Source organism: Heloderma suspectum, chromosome 2 (assembly GCF_057233095.1).
Source record: "Heloderma suspectum isolate Gila_16-S chromosome 2, 16-S_ref, whole genome shotgun sequence".
Taxonomy (NCBI): domain Eukaryota; kingdom Metazoa; phylum Chordata; class Lepidosauria; order Squamata; family Helodermatidae; genus Heloderma; species Heloderma suspectum.
The window spans coordinates 337,060,886-337,073,094 of record NC_139459.1 but is presented as its reverse complement, the minus strand read 5'-3'; the positions used below and the strand labels follow the sequence as shown (position 1 = coordinate 337,073,094).

Below are 12,209 nucleotides of genomic sequence, written 5' to 3'. Positions count from 1 at the left end.
GTATAACTCAAAATACTATTTTATTTGGATACTGCGTAATATATCTAAATATCTTATGTCGTTTACATAGAAAAAACACATAAAAAACATAATACAATCTGTCAAACTGTTACAGCTTACAGACACACACGAACACACACACACACACACACACACACACACACAAGCATTATAATCAGTTTGCATGAGCAAGTATGTTTTCAGAAGGTGTGTAGAACTCGCCACATACTGTGTCCTGAGCCAGACGTGGGTGGGCACCACTACTGAGGAGCTCTGCTGCTGTGGTGTCATGTAGTGACATTCTTAAAAGTAGACTGGGTGTATACAGGGCAAGATGGTCTGGTAGGTATCCTGGTCCCAAGTTGTTACTGTCTCAGTAGCAAAACCTTGAATGTGGTATGGTAGCTAATGGGCAGCCAGTGCAGTTCTTTTAATGCAGGTGTAAAGTTTACGTGTCTGGGCACCCCGCTGACTCCCCTAGCTGCTGCATTCTATACTAGGCACAAGGGCAGCCCTACACAGAGCGTGTTACGGTAATCTAGTTGTGAGGTTGACAGTGCATGAACCACGTGGCTAGGCTCTCTGCATTTGGGGTGGGTGTAGGTGGCACACCAACCAAAGATGCCAATGGATGCTCCGAGCCATTGAGATCGCCTGGGCCTCCAGTGACAAAAGATGGATCCAGGAGCGCCCACAGGCTTTGGCCCTGCAGAGGCCATGCAACTCCATCCAGACAGGTAAACTAATTCATGGACCTGGGAACTGACCACCAATAGGTTCTCTATCTTACCATGATTCAGCCTTGGTTTATTGGCTTTCATCCAGTCCATAACTGTATCCAGGCAGTGATTTAGAATGTGCACGGCCTCTCCTGTCTCGAACATTGCAAAGAAGTAGAGCTGGGTGTCATCAGCATACTGATGATGCCCTGCCCAAAATCTATTGATCTCTCCCAGTGACTTCATATAGATGTTAAACAGCACTGGGGACAAAATAGTGTCCTGTAGCACCCCCACAGTTCAATAAAGCATGCAGATCTGACTTCAGTGAAAAGAACAATTGCATCAGTGTCGTTTTTATCAGTTGTGCACAGTTCTTTTACGCCACTTTTTTAAATACAAGAATTAGATGGCTTTTAGATCAGTGTCTAAAATAGCCTTTGATCATAGATACCACAATATCATGCTGCAATTATGTGCCACAAGATAAGAGAGCCGATGTGCACGCTTGTTCTGTTCTGATAAATCCCATGCTTAGTACGGTTGCTCTCACCCTCTTAGGAAGTGTGCGTGAAACATTTCCTGCTTCCTTCTGGGCTGGGGTGATATATCTTGCTTTCCAAGGTGTGAAGCTGAATTAACTGGGTGTGTTGCAACATGGGGAAGCAAGCAGCTGAGCTGCAAAGCTGTGGGACTGATTCAACCTGTTCTTAGAAGCTTGTGGTTGCAGCACATGATCTTTCTAAATCTAACGTGATTTCTAGGCCGCTTTTAAGCATGGAACCCACAGGTTTATGAAATGGAGGGAGTTGTCCTTTAAAACCCACCATCAGAGCAGTGTCTGGGAGAAATGAGGAAGGAATCAGACTAGACTGAGAATCTAGCCCACCACAGTAAGTTGTGGGAGTCGCCGCCTTGTAAAGACATGGGCAAAAAGTGTGGCATGAGTACTGTGCGTTCAGGTTGAGGGAGGTTCCAGCTCCCTGAGGATGTGGGTGGGTGTGCTGCTGCCTGACGCAGGTAAAATGTGTCATTTTCTGTTCAGGTCCTGACAAGATCAGAGCTAGCCTTGCACCCCATGAAAAGGGGCGAAGCATAAATGCTGCTTGCGCTGGGGCGATTTGTGTTGAAACACAAAAGCTGGTGTTGCGAGTCTTCTAGGGTAAGGAATACCTACCTAATGGGGCTTTGGGAGACTGGGGTAGGGGGAGAGGATGTCGCAGGGTCCTCTCGCATCAGGAGCTCGTGCTAACCTAGTACTACTACTGACAGAGGTGGATTGCTACTAGGTTGGCTAACTCCAGAAGTTTTCAAGCAGCATTTGCTTAATTCTGTGGCAATGGAATGCAAGAGTCAAAGAAATTATATCAAAATCATGGTATTTTATTATAATCTCTCCAATTACTCAAGACTTTGTGTACAGAGTTCCAGTCATCTTGTTTAAGCCTTTAAACATAGATCATTACTATAATTCGCTTTCACAGACTGCAAGGTTGGGGAGCCGAGAGACCACGTCTTGTGTACCTCCTCCCCTATTGAGAGGATAGCTGAGATTTGGACCAGGGACTCCCACTTCATAGATGATAAGCTTAATCCTTATTTTATGTCAGTTTGTGCACTTGTTGTTTTGACATTGTCCTTCTTGTAGAGAATTCTGACTTGAGTTTCACAGCATTTTGAGCAAGATGTGTTGCATAAGGACGGGTCACAGGGAGATGACAGGTGGCTCCTAGGATAAATTAGTGAGACCAGCAACAAAATGTTACTGTATCTTCCTCTCCTAACAACAGTGCTCCTGTTCAGGGTTCCAGCCAGGCAAACATGCCCTGATCTAGGATATTCTATTCCATTCCTCCCATCCACCACCCCTGTTTTCCCATTTTATTTCCACACTTAATGTTCTGTGGCTACTGAGGTTGTTCAGTCCTCATTTGGCTGGGGGGGGGGGCGTTGGGGGGGACATTTGCAAACCTTAGGGTTCTCCCAAGTATGCTTGTACCTCTCTCTGGTTTTTCCTTCATGTTTATGCACCACAAATTGCATAGGTATGTGGGGGCAAGCTGGGCTAGTAACTACCGTAGACCTGTTTACAAGTCTGGTTTTCACTGCATGTATCAGTGACTGTGACCATTTAAAAAGGGGAAAGACTACAACTAGGATCTGCCCACAAGAATTCAACACCAACATATGTCTGGTAGAAGCTTCAGCAAGAAAATTCAAGAGCAAGTCCACTAAAGTCGGGCAACAGCATTAGTGCTTCACGGAAGCCACTGGTAGCCGCTGTTCACACAGCAGAAACGGCATTACAGAAAAACTGCTTCCACTACACAGGAACTCTGAAACGGAAGGACTCTGCATTTAATATCAGGCCAGAAGGGGCTGAGGTCTACTTGCCAAGTTACTGCCTTAAAGATACCCGGTACCATAGATAAGGAAGGGCACCAGCTCTACAGACAGGCAGGTTCCCCAAGGTAATTTCTTTTTTTTTCTAGCAGAAAGATCTATCATTAGATTGTGAGCCTTTGGGACAGGTAGCTGAGTGGGAATTCGTGTATACTAATCCTGTGGTAATTAGCTTTATTACTTGATGACCTGTTTGAAACTAGCATCAGTCATTACAGTGCTTTCTTGGCACCCTCAGGCAAATACCAGCCCAGGTGGCACTGCTGAGGAGTGGCAATGACCTAGCCAAGCCACTCAGCTAAATTGGCATGTTGAGAAACTCGGGTAGAGCGAGGAATCTGTTGTTCAGGGAGGGAAGTGATTATGCCATTGCTCACAAACATGTCCAGCTTGCTAGGGTGGCCAGGTGTCCTCTTTTACAGAGGACAGTCCTCTATTGGCAGGGCTGTCGGAGGACCATCCTCTAATTGAAAGCATCCTGTATTTGAAGGACTGTCCAGTCCAAGTCTGATATAAAGATTATGAACCACAAGAAGGGAGAACAGCAGGGTTCTTGAAGTTGCCCATCATCAGTTAACACCTGGACAGCAGACTGAACAGACAGGTACACAGGTCACCTGGTTACAGTCTTCCCCACTGTGAAATTGTACTTGTGTTTAAATTACAAGAGCTATTTCTAAATTTGCATTTATACAAGTATTTTTAATTAAAATGATTTTTAGGCCACCTTTTAACAGTAGACCCTTCTCAAGGTGATGAGAACCCTTTCAAATTAGCATATGCAAATGTTATGTACATTGGCATCCTCTCTTTTGGTGTTGCAATTCCTCTCTTTTGGAGATGCATAAGTGGTCACTCTAAGTCTAACCCACATTTCCTGAGCCAATGAAAAGCCACCAAAACTAAAGAGCAATTGTGCAGTAAATGTCGTTTGAGCTGAGCATGTGGTTCAGCAATCACATGGCCATTTAACCACATGCTGAATCCTGTGAGAATCTCCACTTAACCTGCATTTCCTATGGTCACGCAGATGAGTCCTGAGATGAATTAACCTGACATTTTGTTTTGTTTACAACTGATAAAGTGGGGTCTATCATAAAAGGCTTATACCACAATAAACTTTAAGAGGCCTGACACTTTTTTAGGTGGCAAGGAATGGCTTAAATAGGTGTGCGTGCATGTGTGTGTGTGTGGGAGTGAGTGGTGTGAGAGAGTGAACACAAACCACTACCTTCCCAGAATGAGAAAACCACAAACTATATTCACTCCTCCCACCTAAAAATTATCTCTTGAACCAGTCCAGAATTTGAGTCCTGGAATAAGAGAGTCATCAATATGGGTAGTGCAAAAAGATAAACTGATCCCAGTACCTTTTTTACTTGGGCGGGTGGAAGGATGGCTTTTGAGGGCTTAGGTGTTTGAGGGCTGTTGAGAAGGAGGTGACTCTCCCCTAGGAGCTCAGAGGTAGCTTGTGAGTCTGTGATGCAGCGGCAGAAATCCATGCTTCAGTCAGCCAAGCATTGCAACACAGGGCAAATGGGTTTACATCTGTCATGAGGATTAGATCACCTCCCCCCTCTTGTGATACGTATTAGATTACAGGACAGCTACATTGGAGGAAATCCTATTAGTGAACAGGGAAAGAACGTAGTTGGAGCCAAGAATGTACTGAGTTCAGGCGCTCTCCCTCTTTTTTTGGTCTCCAAAAAGGGCCTAATCAAATGTGCCAGGAAACTTGCAAGAAGGAGGTAGATTGCTTCTAGGGTGGCCATTTACACATTGGAAAAAGAAAGAAGAGGAAATGCATTACCAAGAAAGAGGACAAAAGAGGACCAAGATTTACATTAAATGTGTGCATGTTAGTTCATACATATAGATGCACACTTCGAATTAAATATAACTAGAAATATAATATGTCTTGCCATAGTGGGGAAGACTGTATGAGTTGTGGGCTTCTTAGTCTGCTGTCCATGCGCTAACTACTGATGGGCAATAGAAAGCAGGGGTGGGGGACATGTGGCCCTCCAGATGTTGTTGGACTGCAACTCTCATCAGCCTTAGCCAGCACAGCCAGTGGCAAAGGCTGATGGGAGTTGCAGTCTAAAACATCTGGAGGGCCACACGTCCCCCACCCCTTGCCTGCAGCCTCCTGATCTCCCTTCTTATGGTTCTTCATTTGTAAACTGGACAGCCATTCAAATAGAGGACTGTCCCCTGTAAAGTTGCTCCCCATCGCTGGCCCAGCTGCATTTGCTACAGCTGCTAAGCCACCTTCTTCAGGGTCTACAGCTCTCTGTGCAGTCCCCTCAAGAGGAGGTTTTTGACTATCTGCATTTGAATACCTCCCCACCACCACCACTGGGTAGTGCTGATCTGAGTCCCCCCCTCCTCCAAGTTGGAATTTGCTATGCAGGGGGAAACATACAGATACCTATATGCTCTCTCCCCTGGGTAACTCAGATCAGGAAAATGACATGTAGGCTGGCCATATGTCCTCTTTTACAGAGGACAGTCCTCTGTTTGAAGGGCTGTCCTGTCCCAGTCCGGTTTAAAGACAAAGAACCATCAGAAGGAAGAGCCGGGCCTTGAAGCTGCCCATCAACAGCACCTGGACAGCAGACTGAGCAAGGCACATGGGCCACCTGGTCACAGTCTTCCACACTATGGAGAGTGTACTGTATTTTATTTTAATTATGATGATAATGATATAATGTCTAAATTTGCATCTTTACATATAAATTAGCATATGCAAATTTTATGCAAACTGGTGTCCCCTTTTGCCTTCTTTTTTGGTGGTGCATTTCGTCTTTTTTGGTAATTCATAAGCAGGCACTCTAACATGGCACAAAGGGCAAACAACAACATCCGCCCACAGGGCCAGGGCCCGATCCAAATTAGACTCTCTTCCCATGCCACAACTGTATTTAACCACTTCGAAAGCTGCAGGAAATTTGATCATAGATCTTCTGGCATCTTATCTAGTTTTGCCCTAAGAACTGGACATGGGGTCCAGGGCCGGCACCAAGGGTAGGCATGGTTGGGTACCTGCTGAGGTCCCACATCCCAGCAGGGGTCCAGAGTCCCTTGGACTTGCCCCTCCTCTTCACCATGGCAACCTGCTTGTTTATCTTCCTCTCCCTCTGACCCAGACAATGGTGGTGGTGAGAAGGAGGAGCAGCAGATGCTGCTGCCTACTTGCTCACTGGCTCTCTGCCTGCCAAGCAGCAAGTAGTAGCAGTGATGCAAGAGAGGAGGAGGAGGAGAAATAGCAGTTGGTAGCAATGGTGGTGAGAAGGTAGACTCACTGCAGGGGGGCCCCCATTAAGAGACTCTTGCTCAAAGGCCCTCAAAATCCTGGAGCCGGCATGGATGAGGTCCATGCAAAGCAGCATCTGCTACTGCTTTGTGGCATTCTCTTCACCCTTAAGCCTGTTTTCCTTCCTGCATGTCTGCTTTTTCTTTTTTTAATGCTCACCAAACTTTTTGGTCAATCCAGCCACCTGATCTGTATCTTGTGGGGCCTAGCTGCATTCCATTAATTTGCATGTTATCTTCATCTTTTTTTAAAAAAAGAATTGGCGGACTGACCACTTGTTAAGACCACGGGAACTATTTGGAACAGGCTTGTTGACAGAAGAAAGTTTTATGTATGAACTGAACTGGAGATGGCTGCTTGAAACATAATCGTTGTGTATGGTGCAATATGGCCCAAAGGCTGATGCTGCACCATAAAATCTATAATCCTCACAGCTTTTACTGACAGCAGAAGAAACAATGAAGGGAGGGATAGAGGGAAAGGTGACAAGGAAGGAATGTGGGCAAATGCAATTGCAAGTGCATAGGCTTTGTTTCAATTGGGAGTGAGGATTAAGGCATTAAACCTATGGGCTCAGCCTAATTTCAAAAGTCCTCTGCAAGTGATCAGTTCAGACCTCTGGCATGCATGATCTCTTTCCCCTGCTGGGTAGGGAGGAACAGTGGGAGAGAGAAGGGGATTTCAAAAAGAGAGAGAAGGTGTGGCAGTGAGAGAGAAAGAGAGGAGGGGTGGCAGTAAGTGAGAGGGAGAGAAAAGAGAGTGGCAGTAAAAGAGAGAAAAGAGTGGCCTTGCCTAGTTCTGACTCTGGCCTTACCCATCCATAGCATGTGGCCCCTAACAGTTTACCCCTGAGGATACACAACCCTCAGTTGACAAAAAAAAAATGGATTAAGCCATAGGTTTCATGGAAAATATGGCTTGGGGGAGATTTTAAAGGAGAGAGAAATAACACCATGTAAGTGCATGCAAAGATCTTTGCTTCCATGTGGAATTCCTACCACAGAACCAAGAAATTAACTCTCTTAACCATTCTTTTCAGCAGCTCAGACTTAGGACGAGGCAAACTTTTTGACTCCCACTTGCCTTGGAAGTGGCTCCTGCAGAGGTCTAGATGTCCCACGAAGAGTCCAGCATGAATAAGATAATTGTATACGACAAGGCTAATTTTGAGGGGCTCAGCAAAGAGTTTGCCTGCGACATCCCTGACCTGCATGACCTGGATTTTGGTGACTGCATCTCCTCCCTGAAGGTGATTGGGCAGCCCTGGGTGGCCTACAAAGTCCCCAAGTTTGAAGGGGATGGTTTTGCTTTTGAGGAAGGGGATTACGGAGAGATCGACAAGAACAACAAAATCTCCTCCCTCCGATTAGTTCACCAAGATCTCTCCGATCCTCAGATCACACTGTATGAGCACCCCAACTATGAAGGGCAGAGCAAGGTGGTGAAGGAAGAGACCAACCTCACCTATGGTTACTTCAATGACCGTGTCTCCTCCCATGTGGTACAGAGGGGAGTCTGGCTCTTGTACAAGCACCCAAACCGTGGTGGATGGTACCACGTTGCCTGGCCTGGGGAGCGCATTCAGGACTACAAAACAGAACTCAGTTTTGATGACAGCGTATCCCACCTGCGGCCCCTGAAGTCTGGCAGCCCCACCATCACTGCCAAGCTACTGTGGGACCAGAAGAAAGTGGAGGCCGAGAAGGACATTCTGATCGATGAGATTGTGGGGACCAACTGCACTGAATACGAGCAAGCCTTCACCGCCAACACTTGCCGGGAATACACTGCCACGGTTTTCCAGAGCTTCCACTTCAGCAATACCACATCCCTCAAACTGGGCTTCTCTTTCCAGGTCACCGTGGGAGGTGCCAACATCTTTGTAGTGGAGAAGGGAAAGCATGAGTCCACCACCACCAGTGAGAAGGTGGAAGTTCTGCTGCCAGCCAAGATCCCTCCATGCACCCAGCTCTCTATTCAGGTGGTCAAGAAAGAGACCACTACCACGGTGCCGGTAGAGCTCACCATCTGTCAGAATGGGAAAGAAAAGAAAGAGCACGCAGAGTATCGGTGCGTGTCAGGCCGTACCATCAGCACCAGATATACCATGAAGCCTGCCTTGGCAGAACAGGAGGCTTCCCAAGTTTACCCGACACTCCGAGGGATGTAGGAGGAGTGCTGCTTTGCCAAGCCCTCACATGAGGAGCATTTCCAAGCTCAGCTCAGGCCAGTAACATCAGGGGGAGAGAACCTCAGCTATGCTCCTGAATGAGTTACATTGGTATGGAGGACCTCAGGCTATTTCCAGGCTGTATTCAGTATGGAGAAGGAAGAGGAAAGCTAGGCTGGGTTATATCTGGGCATGGTGATAGTTTCTGGGTTTGGAGGATTAGTTTATAGATGATTTGGGGATGACATTGTAAGTTATTAAGATAGTTAAGATGATAGTTTCCATGTGAAAAATGCAAGGCTCCTCTCAAGGATGTACCAGTCTCAGCAGGTCAACTGCAAAACCAAGAATGGGTCTTCTGATCTGCCCCATCCGGAATGTCTCTTGCTATCCTGTTCTTACCTGGCAGGAGACAGCCAGTCAATGTGCTGCCTCGGAGGAGGATTAGATCAGGCATCTCTTTAATCATGAGCTTTTCGGTACCACCTGTCATAGAGTTGCAGTAGAACAGCAAGGCTATCTAGGTCAAATCTGTCAGTGAGGGGAGGAATTGGTGGTTTGTGTTGTTTGGGAAATGAGCCTCTTTGCGGGTTTTAAATGGGGAAATAAATTAGTTCATTTAGTTTACATGCAACACCAAACCATAGTTTATGGGTTTTGACTTAAGTAGTCCAGTTGTTGTTTCTCATTAAAGGTGTTTCTCCAGTCTCAGTGGCTGATATCTTCTTTGTTGCTTGCCCAGGATTCTGAGTTTATTTAAAAAATATTCCTTGTTTTTCATGGAGAAGGCTTAGTGCAAGGCATAGGGAAATAAAACTTCATCAGATAAGAAAAGCTGCAGCCCTAATGGCATTGGAGTCTTTGTTCATAATAATATAAAAGTGCCCTCTTGCCTCCATCCCTGCATACTGAGCATTCTGCTCCACTGTGCAAGTGCCCCCTGCCCCAAATTAATATTCAATTGATTGTGCAATGAGCCATGAAATGAAAGGCAGCTGGGTCAAAATCCAGTTCTCATCTAGGCTTGGGTAACCGGATGGCTGGCACAAGAATTGGGAAAAAAATGGGATATAGGATGAATAGAAAGGATTGCTAAAATGGGAGTGTCTCCATTGTTAGTATTTGTTTTGTAAAGAGAGTTTCTAGTCCTCATGATTGCACAGAGCAATTCAAAGCCCTAATTCCAACGAGTCATGAGTGCACCAAGCCCTATCCTGTTGTCACCGACCCAAACGTGTGTCACCCTGTGTTGAAGTTGGATCACCTTTCTCTTCAAGGCCCTGCATGAATGTCATCCTTCTTACCCTGTTAGCCCTGACTCCCATTCTCAGCTTTGTATCTTAACTCAAGCCATCTTCACTGCTCAGCTCAGTATTCCTAAGTCTACCTATTTAGACTGCATGGGTAGAAGTTATGGGAAAAGTTATGTCTGTTGAATATTACCTGTCATGCTGGTATGAAAGAAGCCTTGTCATGAAAAAGTGTGTAGAACAGCCTTCCCCAACCTAGTGTCCTTGTAATACAACCCTAGTCCCATAATTATGGGAATTGTACTCCAACATACCTGGAGGGCACCAGGAAGGCTGGTGTAGAACCAGTGTCTAGGCCAGAGATAGAAACTATTTTTGGGAACATCTCATCTGAAAAATGGCTTGGTGTACATGTGTGTGTGTTTAACTGCAATTAACATTACAGTACTGCACTATCATGATTCGCCTGGGGGATTCCTCATCAGAAGAAGAGCTTGAACCTTTGGAGCCAGATATGTCAAAGGAATGGGTTGCCTCAGAGGATCCTGGCACTACCCAAGGTGGTCCTGGCCCCTCATGGGTGATGCCTTCAGATCTGCCTCCTCGAGAGGCAGAGAGCTCAGCTTCTGAGGCAGAGGGTGATGATGAGTGACCACGGAGCCCCTAGGCATCATCGCCTCAAGAGGCAGGCCAGCAGGGCTCCTTGAGAAGAAATGCTCACTTACAAAGGAGAACTCCTTAAGAGTCCTTCTTAAGAAGAAAGGACTCCGCTGAGCAAGGGCCTCCTCCCAAGTAGGATTTTTCCAGAAGGCCTGTAACAAACTGCAGCTGAGCCCTGGGTGGGGCTCAGGAAACTCTGGCTCTATAAGCCTTCAGTTTCAGGGTACCTACCCATTGCTGGAACATCATTCTCCCAGCTCTTGTGCCTTGTATCCTGTTTCCCTGACCTTGTCTTGTGATTGACCAGCAAAAATGGATACTGAACAGAAAAACAACTTTAATGTTATATAACTGGCTGTCTAGTTCTGAGAACAGCACCATTGTTGGAAGAGCAACATTACTCAGCAAAAGCCCTGAGTTACGAATAAGTAATGAGATCAATGACAACAGCAAAAGTGCAGGGCTTAAATATTTTGAAACAGAACCAAAAATGGGGTTTGAAAAATCTATGGCTGTTTTGGCAAGTCTCAAAAACAATGTGAACGACTGAGAACAGAATTATCATGTTATATATGGATGATTGGTTAATGTATAACACCAAACTATGATTTGGTATTTCATCCCTGAGTCTTGGGCTTCTGCACTTCCTCCTTCCAATCATGTACTCAGATTCACTTACTTACTGGTTCGTATCTGAGATAGGAAACTATGACTTGCACTTACCTTCCAAGCCAGAAATGAAAACCATGGTTTGAAGAACAAGATTTACAATTCTGATTTGGCAGGCAAGTGCAACCATAGTTTGCCATTTCAAATGCAACAGCAAACTATGATCTGCTGCAAACCAGGAAGTGAATAGTGCTCGCTGAGGGAAGGAGAGAGGAGGGAGTGCATGAACTCAAGGGTCATTTGTGTAAAGCCAAACCATAATTTGGTTATATATGAATCAAGCCTATACTGAGCGTCATACTTCTCTAGTGGTGGGGGACATTATACCAATAAAACTGGAGCATTCTTTAAAACTAGCAACTATATCGAGCCTTCCAGTGTTACCAATGGTTGGACTACTATTCTATGATTCTGTGTATATTTGTCTGCACCTTGTCTTAAATTGCAGGTTTTGAAAGATAGAACCTATATTCAGATTCCTGTAAAACAGACTCAGTGATGCTGAATAACAGTGTGTCTGAATTATCCCATGCATTGCTCATTGGAATGTCAAATACAAGAGCAAATTAGGGTTAGCTCCCCCTCCCCCCCACCTGCTTTCACTCTTCACTTTTCAAATATATAATGACTTGGATGAAGGAGTGTACAGTTCATTTGCCAAATTTCTGAGCATTGTAGAAGACTGATTTCAAATTCAAAACAATCATGAGAGAAGGAAGAACTGAGCCAATGACAACATAAAGCAATTCAACAAAGACAAAATATAAAGCGCCAAACATAGAAAAGAACTCAACACAGAAATGGATTGGGGGACAAAAGGACAGGAAGTAGCACAGCCAAGAAAGAACTGGGGGCTACATTGGACGATAAATTGGGCCACAAAAGGCCCATGGTGTTTTAGGTTGTATGAACATTGGTCTCATGAAATGGGCAGTGTGCAATTGCAGTGTGAGTGTGTAAATATCCTGAGGGCACCCAACAGTGCCGGCTCAAGGTTTTTGAGGGCCCTTGGGCAAGACACC

General features: G+C 45.5%; 1 protein-coding gene across 1 annotated transcript; it reads left to right on the top strand.

Moving 5' to 3' along the window:
- The first annotated feature begins 1,353 nt into the window (after positions 1-1,353).
- LOC146355087 (epidermal differentiation-specific protein-like) lies at positions 1,354-9,318 on the top strand. Its single transcript, XM_084832515.1, has 3 exons — positions 1,354-1,612; positions 1,765-1,881; positions 7,481-9,318. The coding sequence occupies exon 3, from the start codon at positions 7,550-7,552 to the stop codon at positions 8,606-8,608; it is 1,059 nt and encodes a 352-aa protein (XP_084688641.1). The 5' UTR covers positions 1,354-1,612; positions 1,765-1,881; positions 7,481-7,549; the 3' UTR covers positions 8,609-9,318.
- Positions 9,319-12,209: the final 2,891 nt, after the last annotated feature.

Excerpts from the sequence above, each read along its gene's own strand:
- LOC146355087 (XM_084832515.1), top strand. The coding sequence starts at position 7,550 with ATGTCCCACGAAGAGTCCAGCATGAATAAGATAATTGTATACGACAAG.